Here is a 26,724-nt window from a genome sequence, read left to right as displayed (position 1 = left end):
GACCTGCCGGAGTGGCCAGGCTGCCCCGACCTGCCGGAGTGGCCAGGCTGCCCCGACCTGCCGGAGTGGCCAGGCTGCCCCGACCTGCCGGAGTGGCCAGGCTGCCCCGACCTGCCGGAGTGGCCAGGCTGCCCCGACCTGCCGGAGTGGCCAGGGACGCCCGCCAGCCCGGTGAGTCCTGTGCCTACGCCTAGGGCCAGGCCTCTGTCATGTCTCCCCAGCCTGGTGAATCCTGGGTCAGTGCCGTCAGAGCAGCCAGGGTCGCCCGCCAGCCAGGCGCAACCATCGCCGCCCGCCAGCCGGGCGCAGCCAGGGTCGCCCGCCAGCCGGGCGCAACAAGGGTCGCCCGCCAGCCGGGCGCAACCATCGCCGCCCGCCAGCCGGGCGCAACCATCGCCGGCCGCCAGCCGGGCGCAGTCAGTGTCGCCCACCAGACCTTCGGCGCGGCCAGGTGCGCCACCGAAGAGGGCGACGTCAAGGGTGGAGCAGAGGCCACGTCCCGCACCTGAGCCGCCGCCGTAAGAAGGCCCACCCGGACCCTCCCCTTCAGAGTCAGGTTTTGCGGCCGGAGTCCGCACCTTTGGGGGGGGGTACTGTAACGCCCTGGCCATAGAGAGGGGTTTTTGTTCTTTATTTTGGTTAGGCCAGGGTGTTACATTGGGTGGGCGTTCTATGTTCCTTTTTCTATGTTTTTGTATTTCTTTGTTTTGGGCCGTGTGTGGCTCCCAATCAGTCACAGCTGAAGCTCGTTGCTGCTGATTGGGAGTCACACATAAGGAGCATGTTTTTCCTTTGGGTTTGTGGGTAATTGTTTCTGTCAGTATTTTGTACCAGACAGGACTGTTTGCTGTCGGTTTACTCTTTCTTGTTTTGTATAGTGTTCATGTTGTTTACATTAAATTCTAATAATGAACACTAACTCCGCTGCACCTTGGTCTACTTCTTCAGACGACAGCCGTTACACAGGGCAACCCCTCTCACAGGTATACTTTCATTTTTCAGAATTAGAAGTGTGTGGGCATGGGATGAATATTGTAAATAAAGTATTTAGAAAAAATATATCTTCCCCATGTGGGATTAGCACTCACAACTAAATATTTTTAGAACTAACCCAAGATAGACCACAGCCTGTAATTTCCAATGGGAGCAAATGAATAATTGTGGGCAGAACAAGCAAGGAGGTGGGCAGAACCAAGCATGATCCTATTGGCGCATTCTAGCATGTATTTGCATACAGTGCATTCGGAAAGTATTCAAACCCAGTGACTTTTTCCACATTTTGTTATTATTCTAAAATTGATTAAATAAAACATGTTCCTCATCAATCTACACGTCACGGATCCCTCCGGAACTTTCATTACGCACACCTGGCCCCTATTCCCAGTGATTAGTAATTGTATAAGTGTGTCCTTGGTTTACCATTGTCCTGTCGATTATTGTTACTATGTCCGTTGGTTCGTGTGAGTACCTGTGCTGTGTGTTTTGGCATTCGTGCCATTGTGGATTTCACAGATGATTACGGCATTGTGCGCTTGTGTTATTTATTCGAGGTACTCCTCGCTTTTGTTTGGGTTTCAACCCTGTGTTTTGTATAGTGTTTGTTTGGTCTTCGTCCCCGTGCCTTTACACGGCACGCCGTAATTTGGGTGGAATAAAAAACCCTATTGCGCATTCCTGCGCCTGTCTCCCGACCCTCATACCAAAGTGACAACACACAATATTCTATCATGACAAAGCAAAATAAGGTTTTTAGAAATGTTTGAAATGTAATAAAAATAAAAAACAGAAATACCTTATTTACATAAGTATTCAGAAGGCCAGCATCCCGGAGTCACTGTTGACATTGAGACTGGTGTTTTGCGGGTACTATGTACTATTTAATGAAGCTGCCAGTTGAGAACTTGTGAGCCGTCTGTTTCTCAAACTAGACACTCTAATGTATTTGTCCTCTTGCTCAGTTGTGCACCGGGGCCTCCCACTCCTCTTGCTATTTTGGTTAGGCCAGTTTGCGCTGTACTGTGAAGGGAGTAGTACACAGCGTTGTACGAGATCTTCAGTTTCTTGGCAATTTCTCGCATGGAATAGCCTTCATTTCTCAGAACAAGAATTGACTGACGAGTTTCAGAAAGTTATTTGTTTCTAGCCATTTTGAGCCTGTAATCAAACCCACAAATGTTGAAGCTCTAGATACTCAACTAGTCTACAGAAGACCAGTTTTATTGCTTCTTTAAATCGGAACAACAATTTTCAGCTGTGCTAATATAATTGCAAAAGGGTTTTCAAATGATCAATTAGCCTTTTAAAATTATAAACTTGGATTAGCTAACACAACGTGCCATTGGAACACAGGAGTGATGGTTGCTGATAATGGGCCTCTGTACGCTTATGTAGATATTCCATTAAAAGAAATCTGCCGTTTCCAGCGACAGTAGTCATAGACAACATTAACAATGTCTACACTGTATTTCTGATCAATTTTATGTTATTTAATGGACTAAAAATGTGCTTTTCTTTCAAAAACAAGGACATTTCTAAGTGACCCCAAACTTTTATACGATAGTGTAGGTCCTGGATGGCAGGAAGCTTGGGGCCAGGGATGTTCTGGGCCGTGCGCACTACCCTCTGTAGCGCCTTACGATCAGATGCCGAGCAGTTGCCATACTAGGCGGTGATGCAACCGATAAGGATGCTCCCGATGGTGCAGCTGTAGGACTTTGAGGATCTGGGGACCCATGCCAAATCTTTTCAGTCTCCTGAGGGGGAAAATGTTTTCTTGAGGCCTCTTCACGACTGTCTTGGTGTGTTTGGACCATGATAGTTAATTGGTGATGTGGACAACAAGGAACTTGAAACTCAACCCGCTCCACGACAGCCCCATCGATATTAATGGGGGCCTGTTCGGCCCACCTTTTCCTGTGGTCCACGATCTGCTCCTTTGTCTTGCTCACATTAAGGGTGAGGTTGTTGTCCTGGCACCACACAATTTGTTATGCATTAATGAAGTTTTCAATAATCACTACAGTTAATGCAATGCTGCATTTGAAATTAAAAGACTTCATAGACTAAAGCAATTCCATGAAAGGAAGTGAACAATGTTTTTTATTTCTTTAGGAAATTACATTATTATGAAAAGTGTAGTCATAATAAATTACTTTGTGTTACTACTGGTTCATGAAGTCTGCATAGACATATGTGACCAAAGGCAGTGAAATCACATGGCTAGACAATTAAATGTGTCATTTTCTAAGTTGACAATCCTCATTCCCCTTCAGGCTTGTGTTTTGATCAAAAGACTCTGAAAAAAGTCAGACATTTAGAGATAGCATTAGAGCTGACCAAAGTCCATTTAAAATTGATTTTGCAACTGTGAAATCAATGTTAACGATAAGGTATTACCTATGTGTCACATAGAGGAACCTTTATACAAGCCCGAGTCTCTTTTGTGTCCTTCAACTGTGTGCAGTTCGCATCTGGCTTCCCTTCAAAATATGCTTTAGCCTTAATAGGATACCCTATTGCCTCCCTGGCATGGAAACAAATAGCAAATAAGGTTAGATTCACACAATTTACACCTGACACACCAAACAATAGCAGAGTGCAGAGATTTCACACCACACCAGATTATATTGAACGTGCCACTGAGCCCAAGCAATGCCTAAATCGCATGTAGCCTACTTATTGAGAGGCATAGGAGTAGATACACACAAATGACTTGGTTAATCAGTGTGTAATAATAGTATACTATACAGTCTCCTTACGGGTATTCTGAGAGATTAGGTATGCACTTGCGTTCTCTGGTCCTTTTGGCTCCTTCTCCACAGGGGGGCTCACAATGACTCCACTCACTCCATTCACTCCACTTACCATCAACTAAACACAAGTGAAGCATTATGTGAGGAACATAACTTCTTAGCCTACTGGTTATGAAATCTGATTTGTATTATTCAACTATCACTGAAAAAATATGCAACACTTGGACTGAATTAAAGTTGAAAGAGGCATCAAAACAAAAACAGTTCAATCAATGGAGAAAAAAAAATTGAACTCACAGTAGCAATATTTAATGTCAAAGCAGGGCCTGTAGTCTGTGATCTTTCCTTCACACGTCAACCCACCAAAATCTGTGTGTTCACACCATCTTTGGCGTCTTTGCTGTCCACCAATTTTTCGACAGTTAATATTTCCTCTATTAGATTTACATTCTTCCCATGTCCCCCACTGCGACCACTGACCATCCACTATGGAACAAAGAAATAACTATTATCCCCATGGGAAGTCTTTCAGTTCTTAGGAGGACTTGAAGGATACAATGGTTTCACTACTGAATATCATATACAGTGTTACGAAACCAACTAGCTAGCCTACAGATGTTGATACACTCGCTATGTCTAGGGGTCCTAGGCCTAGCTAAATGGTCTGTAACCTGATTTAATCTGTGCATTTATGTGAAAAGGCAAAGTATGCGGACAGTGTTGTATGCATGTGCCCCCAGGGGACAGCAACCTTAACTCGGTCCAGAGCCAGCACCGTCTTGAACCCCTGGTTGGCCAGCCCAACGGGATTATCATTTGTTCAGTTCATAGTGATTAATTTTTTTTTTTTCCAAAATGGAAAAAACAAAAATACAAAATTAAAGAGGTAATGCAAACCATACACTGGTAAGCCGTACCTGTGTGCTTATCAAGGCCTTGCACAACACTTGGACCCGGTTACTGCTGCCACCTAGAAATGTGGTGTGGAAGGGTGCTGTCTATCTTTTGCTAACACTAAACTACACCCCATATCATAACAACAGTAATAGTATTACTGTTAAAGTATATCATATTATAATTACAGTGACTAAAATATAAACATCTGACCTCAGTTGTGTGAAAGCTATAATCCTCTCAAGAGAGGCTAAGTTTGATCAAATGACTCATCCACTAAAAACAACATTTGCTCAGAGGTTAATAACTGATGAAATGGGCAGAGGGAATGGGTTATTCTCTGGCTGTCAGTATGTTACCTGGGCAAGGGTTTTTGGTATTGCAGATTTTTGTGTCTTTATTAGATCCAGAGCAGGGCAGACCTCCATGTTTAGCGGCTGGGTTGTCACACTGTCTGAGCATTTCATTAACCCCCACCCCACAGGTAACGGAGCAGGAGCTGGGGGGGCCCCACGGCCCCCAGTTACCATTCACTGTTGAGGATAAAGAAGGAGGTTTGTTTTACATACACTATGAGTACATGTTATTGCTACATTCTGTGTATGAATACAAGCAATAGCTTTAGGATATCAATCAGAACCTCAGAGGAAAATGTGATTGCTTTGCCATGCCATTTACCAGGACATGAAGGAAGCTCATCACAGGTCCTAGTTTCACTCCCTAACCCAGTGCATTCATCACCAGGGGGCACTGAGGACGGTGGTGGATTGGAGCATGATCTGCAGCGCCGCTGTGTAGGTCTGGGTAAATCCTCCCTTGCACAAGTGCCTGAGCATGGCTGCCAAATCTCCCAGTTTGACCAACCACCATGGGCTACAGTTGAAATAGGAGGTGAGTGGTGAAAACATGTCAAACTTGTATCATGTATGGTGATGGTTATTGCATTATGTGAAGGAATAGAGTGTGTCTAAATCATAATGATCTTTACTTGGACAGACGCGATCAACCACGCAGTGTTCCTCCTCTTCACTTGGACCTTCGCAGCTGCTTCCACATGTAGGTGGTGGTTCGGTGCATGTCCTCACTCTTTTTCTCATGCCCTTCTCACAAGTTGCTGAGCAGGGCTGCCACTCACCCCACTTGCTCCATTGTCCATGTTCTGAACAATTTTCAGCAAGATCATCAAAAGAGGCACGAAATACCTTGACTTCAGATATTACTGAATTTATGTTCCCTGACTGTTAGAAAGGGTCTGTACCTGGACAACAGTCTGGCTCAATGCAGACTTTGGTCTCTAACGTTAGTTTCTGAAGCTCTTTAAGGCTACTCTTCGGAGTACATTTTCCCTGTCCCTGGCATTCTCGTCGTCTCTGCGAAACTCCCTCCTTACAGGGGACAGAGCAGCGGCCCCAAGTAGTCCATTCAGACCACGAAGCTGGGCTATAGGTGACATAAAACACACCATATCACATCCTGCACTGGGACATTGGATGTCCAAATCTGAAACCAATTGAGACTCACCCACAAAACTTGCATTTTCTATCTGCTCCAATGTAGCCATAGTGAGGGTTAAGACAACAGTCTTCAATTGTCACTTCTCCCAGGAGATCGCCACAATCCCCATTATCAAACCTGCTGTAACATTTCACCTCTTGTGATACTGGAAACATATAGATTGTTCTAGTCACTGCTTCAATAATTTTTTCTAGCATTTTACCATATTATTAAAAAGTAACGTGATGTGTCTAGCATAATAGTGAAGTGTTGTGTTCACAAATCAATATACTAAATATCACATTTAGTTTACTGTTGTTATGAGGTTCAAAATAAATATTTATTTTTAAACAACAATAATAAAGTCACTGACCTGATTCCCTGAAGGTGATCAGCAAAACCAATGAAGTCCACATCACCTGGACCATTTCTCTGTCGGTCTATGCCTAGTACTTCTTACTCTAGCTCTCTGTCCGCTCTCACTAGCAGGCTTCTCCAGAGATACTGTATATAATGACGAGTGGTATTGTCCCAGCCCTAACAATGGGAGTCGTCCCAAAGGAAGGCAGGTGATCTGCTCTGCTTATCAGTCTCTCTATGATTGGTCTACTTATTGCTGTATTCTCGCGGGAGTGGGCTCTCTCACTTCACCTCTTCCTCTCTGGTTTATGTTTCACTTTATTGGAATTTGGAAACAAATAGGAAAGGCATGCATCCTATTCCTGTAAGGTTAATAAACTCATACCGCCCCCTGACCATCTTGACCTTTTTGCAGCATTGTTACGCAAATGTTGCACAAAATGCCAAATGCACTAGCTAGCTATGTTTAAGAATCCACCCAAATCTAACTGCCTGTAGCTCAGGACATGCATATTCTTGATAACGTTTGAAAGGAAACCCTTTGAAGTTTGTGGAAATGTGAAATGAATGTAGGAGAATCTAACACATTAGATCTAGTAAAAGATAATACAAAGAAAAAACATGCATTTTTTTTGTACAATCCTCTTTGAAAAGCAAGAGAAAGGCCATAATGTATTATTCCAGCCCAGGCGCAATTTAGATTTTGGCCACTAGATGACAGCAGTGCATGTGCAAAGTTTTAGACTGATCCAATGAACCATTGCATTTCTGTTCAAAATGTATCAAGACTGCCCAAATATGCCTAATTGGTTTATTAATAACTTTTCAAGTTTAAAACTGTGCACTCTCAAACATGGTATTATTTCACTGTCATAGCTACTGTAAATTGGAGAGTACAGTTAGATTAACAATAATTTAAGCTTTCTGCCAATATCAGATATGTCTATGTTCTGGGAAATTTTCTTGTTACTTCTTGTTACTTACAACCTCATGCTAATCGCATTAGCCTACGTTAGCTCAACCGTCAACCGTCCCATCGATCCTGTAGAGGTTTTAAACATAGAAGACTTACAGACTTTAGGCAATATAAAAGATGAAAGTGAAATAAAAACCATGTAATCAAATAGTATAAAAATGACAGGTAGTGTATTAGAGATACAGTTTAAGATTTTGAATGCCTGATTACCATACATTTTGAAGACAGTCATTCGAATCACTGTATGAATGAATATATGAAGCAATTTTGGCAATTTGCCCAATAGATCATCTAAAAGGTAGCTAGTTGAGACAACCAGAAATCATAGTCATATTAAGTAAAACTTCTCAAAGCCTCTATCAGCAAAGTCAGTGCTAGTAAGAAAAGAAAAGTGCAGGTGTTAGTGCTAGAAAGGCAAGGGTGCTCGTTTTTTCCCGTATTTTTTCAATTCTTTGAAATCTTGAATTTGATTCAATATTTGCTCAACAAACATTGCACCTCATAAGAAATATATTTTCGCAACTAACTGCCTTATCCCATTATTTCCAGTAGGCTGTGCTCGTGGTAGGTGACATCCACTGACAGCAGACACACCCCGCCCAGTAGGCGGCGATCAATAACCTCTCTTGAAATGATCTGCTTCTGTCCCACAAGCTGAAGAAAAGGTCAAACAATTCCGGTGCCGGGTCGACACGATAGTGTTGCCCTGTCAAAATGCTCGCCCGGTTGTCACGGTTTGGGCCTGCTTTGACCCGTTTTCGCACAAATCCGGCGTTTGGGGCTCGGTTCGTATCGCAATCTCCACCCTCTAGTGCTTCTGGTTCGGCCACTGTGTCGGATTTGCAGCCCTCACGTGCCAAGGAAAGTCATGGACACGCAGAGGTCAGCGCGTTCGAGAAAGTGAGTTGGTTCTGAGTCGAAACGGAAATACCTTACTCTAGCTTTGACAGCTCATATCTGGTATTATTTACAATATTTCACATTCAATGTAGTTTGACATAACGATACACATTCCTTCAGTCAAACATAGTGCCTAAATACTTTACTATCTGCACTCAGGTGTAGCAAATACTAGCTAGCTAACAATCCAGTGTAGCATGAAACCATAATAACAATCTATCTCAAATCTCTACAGAATCGAGATTATCATGGGTTCTCTCAGGATCCTGTCGTTGACGAGTGGAACATGAGGATGGCCTTCTTCTTTGGCATCTCTATGGCTATTGTGGTTGGAGGTACCTTCATCCACTATTTACCAGACCATGGGTATGTTTAAGCACAATGCACATCCCTCTTTGTTACTTTGTGGTTTGATCTTCATCACTTGCTGGAGCAGGTGCACAATGAGTAAGTGACAACTGAAAAGCCGAGCTACAGTAGAAATATAACATTGCTAGGAGGACCCCACAAAAAACGAGCTAGATGAATGCAACCAAACTACACTGATGAATGTTTTGAAACAGATATTTTCAGTTAAAGGGACATTCCAAAATTGCTCTACTTCATATTCATCATCATCATCACCACCACCACCACCACATAAACATGTGAAAATTGCACGTTTCTATTTTTTGTAGTAAAAAAAAGAGAGGAAGCTAAGTCTAGGGACTTTTTTTTAAGTGTCAGCTTCATATTTATCATCTCCAGCACAACCTCAACATATGTGAAAACTGCACATTTCTATGTTTTGTAGTCATCAACCAATTAGTATGCAATGCACACTGATGTTACTACAAAACATAGACATTTGCAGTTTTCACATATAGTTGAAGTCAGAAGTTTACATATACTTACAGTGGGGGAAAAAAGTATTTGATCCCCTGCTGATTTTGTACGTTTACCCACTTACAAAGAAATTATCAGTCTATAATTTTAATGGTAGGTTTATTTGAACAGTGAGAGACAGAATAACAACAAAAAAATCCAGAAAAACCCATGTCAAAAATGTTATGAAATTCTTTGCATTTTAATGTGGGAAATAAGTATTTCACCCCTCTGCAAAACATGACTTAGTACTTGGTGGCAAAACCCTTGTTGGCAATCACAGAGGTCAGACGTTTCTTGTAGTTGGCCACCAGGTTTGCACACATCTCAGGAGGAATTTTGTCCCACTCCTCTTTGCAGATCTTCTCCAAGTCATTAAGGTTTCGAGGCTGACGTTTGGCAACTCGAACCTTCAGCTCCCTCCACAGATTTTCTATGGGATTAAGGTCTGGAGACTGGCTAGGCCACTCCAGGACCTTAATGTGTTTCTTCTTGAGCCACTCCTTTGTTGCCTTGGCTGTGTGTTTTGGGTCATTGTCATGCTGGAATACCCAGCCACGACCCATTTTCAATGCCCAGGCTGAGAGAAGGAGGTTCTCACCCAAGATTTGACGGTACATGGCCCCGTCCATCGTCCCTTTGATGCGGTGAAGTTGTCCTGATCCCTTAGCAGAAAAACACCCCCAAAGCATAATGTTTCCACCTCCATGTTTGACGGTGGAGATGGTGTTCTTGGGGTCATAGGCAGCATTCCTCCTCCTCCAAACACGGTGAGTTGAGTTGATGCCAAAGAGCTCCATTTTGGTCTCATCTGACCACAACACTTTCACCAGTTGTCCTCTGAATCATTCAGATGTTCATTGGCAAACTTCAGACGGGCATGTATATGTATTCTTGAGCAGGGGGACCTTGCGGGCGCTGCAGGATTTCAGTCCTTCACGGCGTAGTGTGTTACCAATTGTTTTCTTGGTGCCTATGGTCCCAGCTGCCTTGAGATCATTGACAAGATCCTCCCGTGTAGTCCTGGGCTGATTCCTCACCGTTCTCATGATCATTACAACCCCACGAGGTGAGATCTTGCATGGAGCCCCAGGCCGAGGGACATTGACAGTTCTTTTGTGTTTCTTCCATTTGCGAATAATCGCACCAAATGTTGTCACCTTCTTCAAGCTGCTTGGCGATGGTCTTGTAGCCCATTCCAGCCTTGTGTAGGTCTACAATCTTGTCCCTGACATCCTTGGAGAGCTCTTTGGTCTTGGCCATGGTGGAGAGTTTGGAATCTGATTGATTGCTTTTGTGGACAGGTGTCTTTTTTTACAGGTAACAAGCTGCGGTTAGGAGCACTCCCTTTAAGAGTGTGCTCCTAACCTCAGCTTGTTACCTGTATAAAAGACACCTGGGAGCCAGAAATCTTTCTGATTGAGAGGGGGTCAAATACTTATTTCCCTCATTAAAATGCAAATCAATTTATAACATTTTTGACATATATTTTTGTTGTTATTCTGTCTCTCACTGTTCAAATAAACCTACCATTAAAATTATAGACTGATCCTTTCTTTATCAGTGGGCAAACGTACAAAATCAGCAGGGGATCAAATACTTTTTCCCCCACTGTATGTTGGAGTCATTAAAACTAATTTTTTCAACCACTCCACAACCACTCCACAAATTTCTATAGTTTTGGCAAGTCGGTTAGGACATCTACTTTGTGCATGAGAAAAGTAATTTTTCCAACAATTGTTTACAGACAGATTATTTCACTGTATCACAATTCCAGTGGGTCAGAAGTTTACATACACTAGTTGACTGGGCCTTTAAACAGCTTGGAAAATTCCAGAAAGTGATGTCATGGCTTTAGAAGCTTCTGATAGGCTAATTGACATCATTTCAGTCAATTGGAGGTTTACCTGTGGATGTATTTCAAGGCCTACCTTCAAACTCGGTGCCTCTTTGCTTGACATCATGGGGAAATCAGCCAAGACCTCAGGAAAAAAATGTGTAGACCTCCACAAGTCTGGTTCATCCTTGGGAGCAATTTCCAAACGCCTGAAGGTACCACGTTCATCTGTACAAACAATAGTACTCAAGTATAAACACCATGGGACCACACAGCTGTCATACCGCTCAGGAAGGAGACACGTTCTGTCTCGAGATGAACATACTTTGGTGCGAAAAGTGCAAATGAATCCCAGAACAACAGCAAAGGACCTTGTGAAGATGCTGGAGGAAACAGGTACAAAAGTATCTATATCCACAGTAAAACGAGTCCTATATCGACATGACCTGAAAGGCCGCTCAGCAAGGAAGAAGCCACGGCTCCAAAACCGCCATAAAAAAGCCAGACTACGGTTTGCAACTGCACATGGAGACAAAGATCATACTTTTTGGAGAAATGTCCCCTCGTATGATGAAACAAAAATATAACTGTTTGGCCTCAATGACCATTGATATGTTTGGAGGAAAAAGGGGGAGGCTTGCAAGCCTAAGAACACCATCCCAACTGTGAAGCACGGGGTGGCAGCATCCTGTTGTGGGGGTGCTTTGCTGCACTTCACAAAATAGATGGCATCGTGAGGAAGGAAAATTATGTGGATATATTGAAGCAACATCTCAAGACATCAGTCAGGAAGTTAAAGCTTGGTCGCAAATGGGTCTTCCAAATGGACAATGACTCCAAGCATACTTCCAAAATTGTGACAAAATGGCTTAAGGACGGCAAAGTCAAATTATTGGAGTGGCCATCACAAAGCCCTGACCTCAATCCTATAGAAAATGTGTGGGCAGAACTGAAAAAGCGTGTGCGAGAAAGGAGGCCTACAAACCTGACTCAGTTACACCAGCTCTGTCAGGAAGAATGGGCCAAAATTAACCCAACTTATTGTTGGAAGCTTGTGGAAGGCTACCCGAAATGTTTGACCCAAGTTAGACAATTGAAAGGCAATGCTACCAAATACTAATTGATTGTATGTAAACTTCTGACCCACTGGGAATGTGATGAAAGAATAAAAGCTGAAATAAATTGTTCTCTCTACTATTATTCTGACATTTCACATTCTTAAAATAAAGTGGTGATCCTATCTGACCTAAGACAGGGAATTTTTGGGGGGATTAAATGTCAGGAATTCTGAAAAACTGAGATTAAATGTATTTGGCTAAGGTGTATGTAAACTTACGACTTCAACTGTATGTTGATGTCGGGGTGGTGCTGGAGATGAATATGAAGCTGACACTTTAAAAAAAGTCCTTTCCCGATGTGAGGAGACTTACCATACGACAGTTGGCGATGTGCACAGAGGCCCAGCTTTATGCAAATCATCAGATGTCGCTGCGCGATACCCAGTGGGGGGGATTCTTACAAGATAGCTTTGACACATGTTGTTTGGAAGAAATGGGTCGATCTAGGCAATCCGCTTTTATTTTTGTACACTGAACAAAATTAAAGCGCAATGTACCACTCCACAAGCGCGATGTACCTCTAGGTTTTACTGAGTTACAGTTCATCTAAGGAAATCAGTTAATTGAAATGAATTAGGCCCTAATCTATGCACGTCACATAACTGGGAATACAGATATGCATCTGTTGGTCACCTTTTAAATTATTTTTTTTTTAAAGGAATCAGTTGGAGAGAACCAGTTGGCATCTGGTGTAACCACCATTTGCCTCATGCAGCGCAACACATCTCCTTCGCATAGAGTTGATCAGGTTGTTGATTGTGGCCTGTGGAATGTTGTCCCACTCCTCTTCAATGTCTGTGTGAAGTTGCTAGATATTGGTGGGAACTGGAACAGAGCTTCCCGAACATGCTCAATGGGTGACGTGTCTGGTGAGTATGCAGGCCATGGAAGAACTGGAACATTTTCTGCTTCCAGGAATTGTGTGCAGATCTTAGAGACATGGGTCAGTGCATTATCATGCTGAAACATGAGGTGATTGCGGCAGATGAATAGCACGACAATGGGCCAGGATCTCGTCACGGTATCTCTGTGGATTCAAATTGCCATCGATAAAATGCAATTGTGTTCATTGTCCGTAGCTTATGCCTAACCATACCATAACCCCACCGCCACCATGGGGCACTCTTTACAACGTTGACATCAGCAAACCACTCACCCACACGATGCCATATACTTGGTCTGCCATCTACCCGGTACAGTTGACTAAATGACTAAATGCTGCGTTCCTGGACTCCAAAAATGACAACGGTGCATATAGATGTCGGAATTCAGATATGATGTCTTAGTGCTTAAAACAATCTACTGAGTTTTTAAAACAATGGCTCGCAACATGGTTCAATGCACTGATAAATCAGCACCGTCTACTTTTTAATTTTTTCAAATTGACGGCATCTTGGAGCTAAAATGGGGATCATGTATACTGTGCTAATGGGATTCATTTTTTGTGTATAATGGAGAGCAATGTGCACTACGGCGAACTTAGCCAACAATGCATTTGTGGTACATGCATGGGGGCCAAAATGTTAATGCACCTCTGTTGTTACTGTTTGGTTGTATCCATCTCTGCATCTCTAAACAAGCATCCAAGACAAACACCTATGTGCTATATTGAATTGATCATCAAACACTATTTGACCTGTCTTTTTCTCACCAGTATGAGGCAGTGGGCCAGGAGGGAAGCAGAAAGGTTGATCACACAGAGGGAGGCTGCAGGTCTTCCTCTTATGGAGGAGAACTACTATGACCCAAGCAAGATTGTGCTACCAGGAGCCGGAGAGGAGTAGGATGTACTATAAGGAGCTGTTCACTGATAATGTTTATTTCTGACTGTTTTTCTTGTCAGTAAAATGTAATAAATGTCTACCACACCATTGATCATTCTTTTGTGGTCAAACTGAATAGCCCTTGGTAGCAACTGACTATTGATGACAATGAAATAGTACGATAGTCAGCATGCACCACCTGCAAAGAATATTACAGTAGGAGACACCATCTCCAGAAAGTCTGGAATACTTTGACAACACGGCTGCACAAGTGTGCACAATAGTCATCAGCAATGTGCTGGTTACTGACCAACTTGAATTTGGTCTAATGACCATTCTGAAAGAAAAAGATATGGCTTTAAGTACCTACTGGTAACTAAGCAAGATGATGCATGTAACTGTCTGATGAATCAAAGCCTCACTGACAGCTGTCGTGACTTCTGCTCCAGCAGTATGTCTGCGCTTGGAGCATTCTGTATTAAACCTGATTGTCAGTCTTCAAGGATGCTCAATTTGTCCACAGCACCTTATCACAATACATTCAGGAATAGGCATCAGTTAAGCTCTATTATGAAACTTTACCTAAAACGTCAAAGTTCCGCCCCTGATTCTCAAATAGGGGACCGGGACCAAATCCAATCCACAACATATTTTCATGTTGCTGGTTTAACATTTAGTAGATTAAGAGATAGCCATTACAATTTGTAAAGATTGTGTTACAATACTATTTAAATATGTGCACGCATGACTAAGTCGCTTTGGATAAAAGCGTCTCATAAAATACATTTGAAAGATGTTCGTCATATGACTCAGCGCAAGAGTTCTCTACCCCTGTTAGGGAGATTGGGGTCAAGGCATCCCATTGGTCGAGTTCCTGCCCAACTAGATGTTCAGGTGTTGCATTGCAACCAATGTTTGTGTTCCATGTCATCGACTGTGCAGTCCTGCATCAGATAGCTATGGTCATGTTCCTATGTTCTGACATTGCTGATGCATGCCAGATCTTACAATGCCTGATTAGGTGTTTTACGTATCAACTAACCACATATGTTATAGCAATCTGGTGCACGACGGCACAGTCGATGACGTGACACGCAACCATTGGTTGATGCATGCAACGTCTGAGCAGGGGAACACGACCATCATGTGGTTAGCTGATTTGTTCAATACCTATCCAGGCGTTGTAAGATCTGGCATGCGTGTGCAATGTTGAAGGCTTTTCAATTAGCATGAGAAACATCTCTATCTCCATTTCAACCATAATATTGCCATTGACCTTCATGATGCTGTCTCTACAGAGCATAAGCAAGCAATAACGTTTATACTACAATCACTCAACGTTACAACGCCTATTATTGATTTACTGCCGTATACAAGTTTTCTTTGACCCCAAAATATCCTTACTTATTGTTGAAACCATATGGTAGGGGGAAAAATATTAACTCTTCACTTCCGTTTGTTCCATGCACCGGTATACGTTTATCGAGTTGTTGGCTTAAATATCTGTCACTCATTAATTTGAGGTTTCCTATTGGCTGGAGGTCGCGGGCTTAGGCGGATGTTATCGGCGTGGCACAACTTTGGGGCCGGATTGAAGGGTCGGACAGGAAAAGAGAAGGAAGGCGAGGACATCTATAACGAAAACGGTACTAAAACGAGGAAATGTAACCTATTTATAATTTTGGTTGCTCACCTTGAAAATATATAATGTATTTAGTAAATATTTGAATGAGGCTTTAAACTTGTTTTCTGTAGGCAAGATGACATGAGGCTATAATACGAGAGACCGCTATTAGCTAACATTAGATAGCTAAACTAGCTAGCATTAATGACGGAAACGAGCGAACAATTGAAGTGAAAAGACTCCTTGTTTCAGACACCATCAGCCAGAGCTGGACAGGAAAAGCTAGCAGGTCATCATGTATACAGTGCCGTCATCACCATTGTGAAGTTAGCAACACACTGGTCTGTAAGCTAGCAACTCTTCGCACTTGCCAGTGCCTGGGCAAGATATCTAGCTTTCTAGCTAACTTGCTAGCCACCACTGACAAGTGACTTAATTTTCATAACCGTTGTCCACCGACCCAGCACATGTTACACTTAAGCGTTTTAAATGGGAAAATCGTTGTAACTAGTTATTTGTTTGTCTAACTAGCTAACACTGACTGAGTTGACGTGAAGGGGGGGAATTAGCTAGTTAGTGGTTTGGGTGCGGCGTTTTGTTGTTGAGGCCATGCATCCAGGTGGTGGCAAGCAGTGTCTTCTGCAGGTAGACTTCTCTTGGCTAGTTGTGATAGTGTCACTAGGTATTATGGGTAATTTCATGTGAACATGGAACAAAAAAGTCCATACATGTATTTTACTGAAATGCAGTAGTTAGGCCTAGAAAGATGGCTGACATGGCCAGTATTGGCGTTTTTATCAGAATTTGAGTATTGGTTGTTGGTTATCATAAACGTCTGGGTTTACAGGCCTCCAACAGTAATTGACTGAAAAGCACTGTGCAATGTTGCCTAACGAATCAGACTGATACCCCTGGTTACACAGTCTGGGATTAATGCCATACATTTGTTTGCGAAATGTCTACATGCCAGAATGTTGAATACAATTTAATTTGAATTAAGTCTACCGGTTGTCAGTGTGGTTTGTCCTTTTGCGGATAGGAATTTGAGAAAAAATATCTACAGGGAGGTATAATTAAATCGACAACCATGTAACAGTATAGCGTCCCTCCCTCTCCTCGCCCCAACCTGGGCTTGAAACAGGGACCCTCTGCACACATCAACAACGGACACCCACAAAGCATCGTTACCCATCGCGCCACAAAAGCCACAGCCCTTGCAGAGCAAGGGGAACAACTACTTCAGGTCTCAGAGCGAGTGACGCCACCGATTGAAACACTATTAGCGCGCACGACCGCTAACTAACTAGCCATTTCACATTGGTTACATAAACACCTGCAAGACTTAAGTTAGTATGCATGCATTGCGGGCATGTCCTTCCGTCTTGTGCCCATGCTTCAGGTGAAGAGCAAACAATCCAGATCCACATTTTGATGTCGGTTTAATAATACTTTCCTGTGAATAATTTGTCAATTTTAAAGGCAGAAGAACAAAATCAGCGCACAGTGGGTAGAGTAAGTTCAAATGAAGATTATTCAACATTCTGACTTGTAAAGGGACTGTTTGGTATTGAGTGGAAGCTTCTACACTCTGATTCGTCGAGACGATGTAGCCTCTTCGCTCCAGGAGACTTGTACACATTGGGCTCCCATCGCTGAAGGCTACATCCCTTATCCCCGAAAACATATTCACCAGCCCTTTACCTATTTCCAAGAAATTTCTCGTCACCAAAGGCAAATCTAGCCTAATTCGGAATGCCTTAACTTGGATATAAACGTTGTATAACCATTGTTTCCAGAGCTTACCAAATTCATTCCATATTTCCCTAAAGGTGCAATGGGATCACGCTGGGATCTTGAGCTTCGGAAAATGTGGATTTAAACGTATTTTACCGAAGTAGTAAACACATTGTATAACCCATACCGACTGGTAAGGTATTCCGGCTTATAGATTTTACTTCAGTGACTCAATTTTTTTTTTTGGAAATAGGTCAACCCAGAGGACTGGTAAATATGTTTTGGGGGATATGGGATGTAGCCTTCAGTGACAGTAGCCCACTGTGTACAGGTCTCCTGGAGCAAAGGGGATATGTGCAATGGAAATTCTCCATTGGATGATGTTCTTAGTCCAGGAGGATTAAGCTAAATCTGTGTGGGGGGAAACTGGCACTATGGAAATGTTTCATTATGTAGCCTAACACAGTCTGTAGTCACTGGAGCTGAAGTTGGTGGCTGGCTTTCATGTGTCCTTTGGGGCCAAAATGGGACTGCTCGTCGAACATCTCATTCTAAAATCATGGGTGTTAATATGGAGTTGGTCCCCCCCATTTGCTGCTATAACAGCCTTCACTCTTCTAGGAAGGCTTTCCACTAGATTTGGAACATTGCTGCGGGGAATTGCTTTCATTCAGCCACAAGAGCATTAGTGAGGTCGGGCACTGATGTTCAGCGATTAGGCCTGGCTCGCAATCGGCGTTCCAATTCATCCCAGAGGTGTTCGATGGGGTTGAGGTCAGGCCTCTGTGCAGGCCAGTGAAGTTCTTCCACACCGATCTCGACAAACCATTTCTGTATGGACCTCGCTTTGTGCACAGGGCATTGTCATGCTGAAACAGGATAGAGCCTTCCCCAAACTGTTGCCACAAAGTTGGAAGCACAGAATCATCTAGAATATCATTGTATGCTGAAAGCATTAAGATTTCCCTTCACTGGAACTAAGGGACCTAGCCCGAACTATGAAAAACTCCACAGTTGCCATTATGCATTGGGGCAGGTAGCGTTTTCCTTGCATCCGCCAAACCCAGATCCGTTCATCGGACTGCTTGATGGTGCAGGGTGATTCATCACTCCAGAGAACGCGTTTCCACTGCTCCAGAGTCCAATGGCGGAGAGCTTTACACCACTTCAGCCGACACTTGGCATTGCTGATGGTGATCTTAGCCTTGTGTGCGACTGCTCGGCCATGGAAACCCATTTCATGAAGCGCCCAACAAACAGTTCTTGTGCTGACGTTGCTTCCAGAGGCAGTTTGGAGCTTGGTAGTGAGTGTTGCAGACTATTTTTCTGCGCTTCAGCCCTCGGTGGTCCCATTCTGTGAGATTGTCTGGCCGACCACTTTGCGGCTGATCCGTTGTTGCTCCTAGACGTTTCCACTTTACAATAACAGTACTTTAGCAGGGCAGAAATTTTACCAACTGACTTGTTGGAAAGGTGGTATCTTATGACGGTGCCATGTTGAGCTCTTCGGGTACGGGCCATTCTACTGACAATGTTGTCTTTGGAGATTGCATGGCTGTGTGCTCGATTTTATACACCTGTCAGCAATGGCTAAAATAGCCGAATCCACTCATTTGAAGGGGAGTCCACATACTTTTGGCCCTGTAGTGTATGTTGAAAACTTGATGCTGACATGCAAAACATTTTGGGACTATATCAACAATGGACTGATGAAACAATACCAAAAGATCGTTTTGGGGTAGAGTTTTCCTTTAACACTTTTTGAAAGTGAAAAAATAAATAATATATACATTCATACAGTCAGTCAGTCAGTACCGGTCAAAAGTTTGGAAACACCTACTCATTCAATGGTTTTTCTTTATTTATACTATTTTCTACATTGTAGAATAGTAGTGAAGACATCAAAACTATGAAATAACACATGGAATCATGTAACCAAAAACGTGTTAAACAAATCAAAATATGTTATATTTGAGATTCTTCAAAGTAGCCACCCCTTTGCCTTCATGACAGCTTTGCGCAATCTTGGCATTCTCTCAACCAGCTTCATGAGGAATGCTTTTCCAACAGTCTTGAAGGAGTTCCCACATATGCTGAGGACTTGTTGGCTGATTTTCCTTCACTCTGTGGTGCAACTCATCCCACACCATCTCAATTGGGTTGAGGTCGGGTAATTGTGGAGGCCAGGTCATCTGATGCAGCACAATCACTCTCCTTGGTCAAATAGACCTTACAGATCCTGGAGGTGTGGTTTGGGTCATTGTCCTGTTGAAAAACAAATGATAGTCACACTAAGCGCAAACCTGATGGGATGGTGTATCGCTACAGAATGCAGTGGTAGCTATGCTGGTTTAGTGTGCCTTGAATTCTAAATAAATCATAGTGTCACCAGCAAAGCATCATCACAACTCCTCCATGCTTCACGGTGGGAACCACACATGCAGAGATAATCCGTTCACTTACTCTGCGTCTCAAAGACACAACCGTTGGAACCAAAAATCTCAAATTTGGACTCATCGGACCAAAGGACAGATTTACACCGGTCTAATGTCCATTGCTCGTGTTTCTTGACCCAAGCAAGTATCTTTTTCTTATTGTTGTCCTTTAGTAGTGGTTTCTTTGCAGCAATTCGGATGACTCAACACTATACATGTCAGCTACTACAGCGACTGAAATGACTGCAACACTTAACAAAGAGCTGCAGTTAGTTTCAGAGTGGGTGGCAAGGAATAAGTTAGTCCTAAATATTTCTAAAACTAAAAGCATTGTATTTGGGACAAATCATTCACTAAACTCTAAACCTCAACTAAATCTTGCAATAATACATGTGGAAATTGAGCAAGTTGAGGTGACTAAACTGCTTGGAGTAACCCTGAATTGTAAACTGTCATGGTTAAAACATGTTGATACAAAAGTAGCTGATGGGGAGAAGTCTGTCCATGATAAGGTGCTGCTCTACGTTCTTGACAGCACTGTCAACAAGGCAGGTCCTATAGGCCCTAGTTTTGTCTACTGTTCAGTCGTGTGATCAGGTGCCACAAACTTTTTTTTGCAATTGGTTCAGAACAGGGCAGCACAGCTGGCCCTTGGATGTACACAGAGAGCTAATATTAATAATATGCATGTCAATCTCTCCTGGCTCCAAGTGGAGGAGAGATTGACTTCATCACTGCTTGTATTTATGAGAGGTATTGACATGTTGAACGCACGGACACCCATGCATACCCCACAAGACATGCCACGAGGCCTCTTCACAGTCCCCAAGTCCAGAACAGACTATGGAAGGCGCACAGTACTAAATAGAGCCGTGACTACAAGGAACTCTATTCCACATCAAGTAGCTCATGCAAGCAGTAATATTAGATTACAAAAAAAACACCTTATGGAACAGCGGGGACTGTGAAGCAACACAAACACACACACAAGATAGCATATGCACTATACATGGATTTTGTACTGTATATATGTGGTGGAGTAGGGGCCTGAGGGGACATGGTCTGTGAATGTATTATGTTTTTAAAATTATATAAACTGCCTTAATTTTGCCTGATCCCAGGAAGGGCTAATGGGGATCCATAATAAATAAAAAAAATTGACCATGAAGGCCTGATTCACACATTCTCCTCTTAACAGTTAATGTTGAGATGTCTGTTACTTGAACTCTGAAGCATTTATTTTGGCTGCAATCTGAGGCTGGTAACACTAATGAATTTATCCTCTGTTGCAGAGGTAACTCTGGGGCTTCCTTTCCTGTGGTGGTCCTCATGAGAGCCAGTTTCATCATAGCACTTATTCGTTTTTGCGACTGCACAAATTCTTAATGTTCCAGATTGATTGACCTTCATGTCTTAAAGTAATGTCTTTTCTCTTTGCTTATTTGAGCTGTTCTTGCCATAATATGGACATTGGCTCAAACGCATTAAGAAGGAAAGAAGTTCCACAAATAAACTATTAACAAGGCACACCTGTTAATTAAAATGCATTCCAGGTGACTACCTCATGAAGCTGGTTGAGAGAAAGCCAAGAGTGTGCAAAGCTGTCAGAGGCAAAGGGTGGCTACTTTGAAGAATCTCAAATATAAAATACATTTTGATTTCCATAACACTTTTTTGGTTACAACATGATTCCATATGTGTTATTTTATAGTTTTGATGTCTTCACTATTATTCTACAATGTAGAAAATAGTACAAATAAAGAAAAACCCTGGAATGATTAAGTGTGTCCAAACATCAAATTGTATTGGTCACATACACATGATTAGCAGATGTTATTGCGAGTGTAGCGAAATGCTTGTGCTTTTAGTTCCGACAGTGCAGCAATATCTAACAAGTAATATGTAACAATTCCACAACAAATACCTAATACACACATCTAAGTAAAGGAATGGAATAAGAATATATAAATGTATGGATGAGCAATGTCAGAGTGGCATAGGCTAAGATGCAATAGATAGTATAGAATACAGTATATACATATGAGATGAGTAATGTAAGATATGTAAACATTATTAAAAGTGACTAGTGTTCCATTTATTAAAGTGGCCAATGATTTCAAGTCCATGTTGGCAGCAGCCACTCAATGTTAGTGATGGCTGTTTAACAGTCTGATGGCCTTGAGATAGAAGCTGTTTTTCAGTCTCTCGGTCACAGCTTTGATGCACCTGTACTGACCTTGCCTTCTGGACGGTAGCGGGGTGAACAGGCAGTGGCTCGGGTGGTTGTTGTACTTGATTATCTTTTTTGCCCCCGGTGATGCTTTGTGCAGACCGCACCACCCTCTGGAGAGCCCTGCGGTTGTGGGCGGTGCAGTTTCCGCACCAGGCGGTGATGCAGCCCGACAGAATGCTCTCAATTGTGCATCTGTAAAAGTTTGAGGGGTTTGACTGGTTGTGTATGTTTATTTTATATATATATATATATATATACGAAACATGCAACAATTTCAAAGGTTTTACTGAGTTACAGTTCATAGAACGAAATCAGTCAATTGAAATGAATTCCTTAGGCCCTGGTCTATGGATTTCACATGACTAGGCAGTTGTGCAGCCATGGGTGGGCATAGGCCCACTCACTTGGGAGCCTGGCCCAGCCAATCAGAATGAGTTTCTTTCCCACAAAAGGACTTTATTACAAACAGAAATGCTCCTCAGCACCCCCTCCCTCAGACGATCCCACAGGTGAAAAAGCCAGATGTGGAAGTCCTGGGCACATGGTTACACGTGGTCTGCGGGTGTGAGGCCGGTTGGACGTACTGTCAAATTCTTTGAAATGACGTTGGAGGCGGCTTATGGTAGAGAAATTAACATATAATCCTCTGGCAACAGCTCTGGCCTGCAGTCAGCATGCCAATTGCACGCTTCATCAAAACTTGAGACATCTGTGGCGTTGTGACAAAAGTGCACATTTTAGAGTGGCCTTTTATTGTTCCCAGCATAAGGTGCACCTGTGTAATCATGCTGTTTAATCAGCTTCTTGATATGCTACACCTGTCAGGTGGATAAATGCTCACTAACAGGCGTGGCAGGTAGCCTAGTGGTTAGAGCGTTGGGCCAGTAACTGGAAGGTTGCTGGATTGAATCCCGAGCTGACAAGGTAAAAAATTTGTCATTCTGCCCCTAAACAAGGCAGTTAACCCACTGTTCCCCGGTAGGCTGTCATTGTAAATAATCATTTGTTCTTAACTGACTTACCTGTTTTTATTTATTTATGTAACCTTTATTTAAACTAGGCATGTAAACCAATTTGTGCACTGCATTTTAGAGAAATAAGCTTGTTGTGCTTCTGGAACATGTCTGGGATATTGTATTACTTTGTATTTTTGTTCAGTAATATATTACTGTCATTTCCCCCCCCCCTACAAATTTGGATTTGCTTGGTTGTTTCTATATTATCACTGTGAAACGCAATAGTTTTTCAATAACATTTTTGCCACTTTTTTTGCTGGATTTTTACTTTAACAGACATTGTTTTGCAGATGGCTGCGATCCGTAAGAAACTGGTGATCGTTGGTGATGGTGCTTGTGGAAAGACCTGTCTGTTGATAGTCTTCAGTAAAGACCAGTTCCCTGAGGTCTACGTACCTACAGTGTTTGAGAACTATGTGGCAGATATTGAGGTGGACAGTAAGCAGGTGAGATTGTACGTTTAGTAACACAGTTTGCCATCAAGACATACTTTGAAGCATCCTTTTCATGTGGATGTCTTGTGGTTTACACATTTTGATAGGTAATCATTTATTCAGAGACAATTGCAGTGTTTGGCCAAACAGCAGTGTAACTGTGAATATCTGCTCTCCCTGTGAGTTCTAGGTGGAACTGGCCCTCTGGGACACAGCCGGACAGGAGGACTACGACAGATTAAGGCCTCTCTCCTACCCTGACACTGACGTCATCCTCATGTGCTTTTCCATAGATAGTCCTGACAGCTTGGGTAAGACCTTGGTGACTGTAATATTCATATTTATCATACATGGTAAATGCAACAAATTATCGTATCACTTGCAGCAGTTTCCTAAAACAATCCTGTGTCTGAAACAGAGAATATCCCAGAGAAGTGGACCCCTGAAGTAAAGCACTTCTGTCCAAATGTGCCCATCATTCTTGTGGGTAATAAGAAGGACTTGCGGAATGACGAACACACACGTCGGGAGTTAGCAAAAATGAAGCAGGTACAGGATGCATTATGAATTCTTATTATGGAATTTCATCAAGTAGACTCATTGCCCTGATGCATTGAGGATATTTTTTTTATTTAACATTGAAATTGAACAAACCATGCACATTTGTTTTAAAGTGGTTGTTGCCTTATAAGCTGCCTTCACTTAGTGTACTTAGTGTACTGTTTGCTGTTGTCTAATTATACACCGGTTCAGAGGTTTTTGTTTTGTTCAGTTGGTTTATCCAACATGCTAGTTACGTTTTTGTTTGACTTGTTGTAATGATTGGTGGTTTAGTATGTCACAAGGGATGCCAACCACAGAATGCCTCTGAACACGTTTCCAACTCTGACACATGAACAGGAACCAGTGAAGCCAGAGGAGGGCCGGGACATGGCTAACCGCATCAACGCGTTTGGCTACTTGGAGTGCTCAGCCAAGACGAAAGACGGCGTGAGGGAGGTGTTTGAGATGGCCACCAGGGCGGCGCTGCAGGCCAAGAAACGTGGCAAGAAGAATGCCTGTCTCCTGCTATAGAGAGCTGGGGAAAGACGGGAGGGGAGGGGGAAATAAATCAGGCCAAGGAAAATGCTGCACCCCTCTGTCTCCATCTGTGGAAGGGTGGGGGGAGGTTCGAGGTGGGCAAGGGAGAAAAAGATCATTAACAAGGCCTAAGGAAATGGAGAAGGTCAAATGTAATGAAAAGGGGAGTTTACATTTTTAAGGCCAAGGTGGTCGTCAACGGCTTTCAGTAGAAGATTATCGTATGGTTAAGATTTTTTATTGGGTCTTGGATGACTAGAAGGGTAAAGCAAAAAACACTATCTCTCTGGTAAACTTATGTCTGAGCATGGTAGTGATCTCTGAGGGACGGGATAAGATTGGTGTTCTTGATCAGGTCAGAAACCCCAGCGCTATTGGCCTGGTTCATAGAGCAGAGCATCATCAGAGAAAAGGGGGGATTCATTACATCAGAATGAATGTATGTTCTCCTGACTCTCGGTGACCTTGGCTTGCAGTGTGTCTGTGCTTGTCTTTCATTTCTGTCCAGCCATACCATAGGTGTTTATTTTCTTTGTTCTCCCTATGGATAGACTAACCCTATCCTTGTGTGGACCAGCACCTATGATATTATTGGTCCAATCACATTGTTCACTTGATACAAGCAATTTTGATTTATTTAAATAGCTAAATGTTTTTATTTGCCTTTGACTATAGAATTCATATTAAAATGCATCCAATAATAATGATACCAACTGATTTTTGTTAGTTTTGTAAGCCTGTTCATAAATTGTAATGAAAAATAATTTTAGAATTTGGTTTTGTCATAAGTTAGGCTCAAGTCAAATAAAGATGTACATTTGATGTGGACTGTCAGACACGGGTTTGAAAGGGGAGTATGACTTTTGTAGTAAGTGATACTAAGTTTAGCAAATTTGGGGTTTTGCAAATTTTGTATTTTCTGCTTGCAGATTGTTTTTGCCTGCATGCCAGGCTGTTATTGGGAGAGTTTTTAATGTTGACCTATTTCTTACTCCCTCCAGTCCACCCCTCACTCCATGTCTTTCTAACAACTGTTGATGATGGCTTATGGCTTATCCTATATCAGTTATGCATATTTAGCAAATCTAGTAACTTTAGAATGAAAGTTTAAAAATAAAATGCTTAAAGTAATTAATGAATAAGAATAACAAGATGTCAAACTATTAAATACAAGTAACTTTAATAAATATCTTGGTCATTTGTGAGGGGGGAGGGGTCTTGTATACAAATGCATACTCACATTTCAAATGTACTCTAAGAAAATAAATTGTTATAGGGAATGATTGGTTGTATCGTTCTTTCATGTTTCATGCCTCAACACAATCACAAGAAAATGTAAGACTTACAAAACATTTCACAGAATAGATCAAGGCATCTAGGAAAAGTGGGTTTTCTGACCATGTCACCATTGCATAGTTTTCACTTCAGTATTTACAAAGTGTGGTGTAGTCCAGTAACGAACTCTTAATAGGGCTCTGAAAAAAATGACATTTGTCTTGAATCCTCAGCTGTTCTTGTTGGTGTTTAAAGAATTGACAATTGTACTACTGTTAATCTTTAGAACTATACTGAACAAAAATATAAACGCAACATGCAGCAAAATATTTCACTGAGTAACAGTTCATATAAGGCAATCAGTCAATTTAAATAAATGTATTAGGCCCTAATCTATGGATTTCAAATGTCTGGGAACACATATGCATCTGCTGGTCACAGATACCTTAAAAAAGTAGGGCCGTGGATCAGAAAACCAGTCAGTATCTGGTGTGACCATTTGACTCAAGCAGCGTGACACATCTCCTTCGCATAGAGTTGATCAGGCTTTTGTTTGTGGCCTGTTGAATGTTGTCACCTTTAATGGCTGTGCGAAGTTGCTGGATATTGGCGAAATTGACACAAGCTGTCATACACTTACATCCAGAGCATCCCAAACATGCTCAACAGGTGACATATCTGGTGAGTATGCAAGCCATGGATGAACTGGGACATTTTCACCTTCCAGGAATTGTGTACAGATCCTTGCGACATGGGGCTGTCCATTATCATGCTGAAACATGAGGTGATGGCTGCGGATGAATGGACCTCAGGATCTCGTCATGGTATCTCTGCACATTCAAATTGCCATCGATTGTGTTTGTTCGTAGCTTATGCCTGCCCATACCATAACCCCACCGCCACCATGGGGCACTCTGTTCACAATGATGACATCA

General features: G+C 42.4%; 3 protein-coding genes across 3 annotated transcripts; 2 read left to right on the top strand and 1 right to left on the bottom strand.

Moving 5' to 3' along the window:
- Nucleotides 1-3,081: 3,081 nt before the first annotated feature.
- LOC115168242 (properdin) lies at nucleotides 3,082-6,701 on the bottom strand. Its single transcript, XM_029723329.1, has 10 exons — nucleotides 6,514-6,701; nucleotides 6,168-6,306; nucleotides 5,905-6,086; nucleotides 5,635-5,805; nucleotides 5,325-5,519; nucleotides 5,006-5,179; nucleotides 4,050-4,238; nucleotides 3,759-3,870; nucleotides 3,397-3,523; nucleotides 3,082-3,295 (listed from the first exon to the last, which is right to left on the bottom strand). The coding sequence occupies exons 1-9, from the start codon at nucleotides 6,566-6,568 to the stop codon at nucleotides 3,397-3,399; spliced, it is 1,344 nt and encodes a 447-aa protein (XP_029579189.1). The 5' UTR covers nucleotides 6,569-6,701; the 3' UTR covers nucleotides 3,082-3,295.
- A 1,424-nt stretch (nucleotides 6,702-8,125) lies between these two features.
- LOC115168241 (NADH dehydrogenase [ubiquinone] 1 beta subcomplex subunit 11, mitochondrial) lies at nucleotides 8,126-14,070 on the top strand. Its single transcript, XM_029723328.1, has 3 exons — nucleotides 8,126-8,376; nucleotides 8,612-8,742; nucleotides 13,850-14,070. The coding sequence occupies exons 1-3, from the start codon at nucleotides 8,191-8,193 to the stop codon at nucleotides 13,977-13,979; spliced, it is 447 nt and encodes a 148-aa protein (XP_029579188.1). The 5' UTR covers nucleotides 8,126-8,190; the 3' UTR covers nucleotides 13,980-14,070.
- A 1,433-nt stretch (nucleotides 14,071-15,503) lies between these two features.
- Nucleotides 15,504-25,794, top strand: LOC115168240 (rho-related GTP-binding protein RhoA-C). The gene is made up of 5 exons (XM_029723327.1): nucleotides 15,504-15,604; nucleotides 23,291-23,446; nucleotides 23,625-23,745; nucleotides 23,853-23,983; nucleotides 24,335-25,794. The coding sequence occupies exons 2-5, from the start codon at nucleotides 23,291-23,293 to the stop codon at nucleotides 24,506-24,508; spliced, it is 582 nt and encodes a 193-aa protein (XP_029579187.1). The 5' UTR covers nucleotides 15,504-15,604; the 3' UTR covers nucleotides 24,509-25,794.
- Nucleotides 25,795-26,724: the final 930 nt, after the last annotated feature.

Source organism: Salmo trutta, chromosome 30 (genome assembly GCF_901001165.1).
Source record: "Salmo trutta chromosome 30, fSalTru1.1, whole genome shotgun sequence".
In the NCBI taxonomy this organism is placed as follows: domain Eukaryota; kingdom Metazoa; phylum Chordata; class Actinopteri; order Salmoniformes; family Salmonidae; genus Salmo; species Salmo trutta.
The sequence above is the reverse complement of the archived record's forward strand: the minus strand, read 5'-3'. Positions and strand labels throughout refer to the sequence as shown.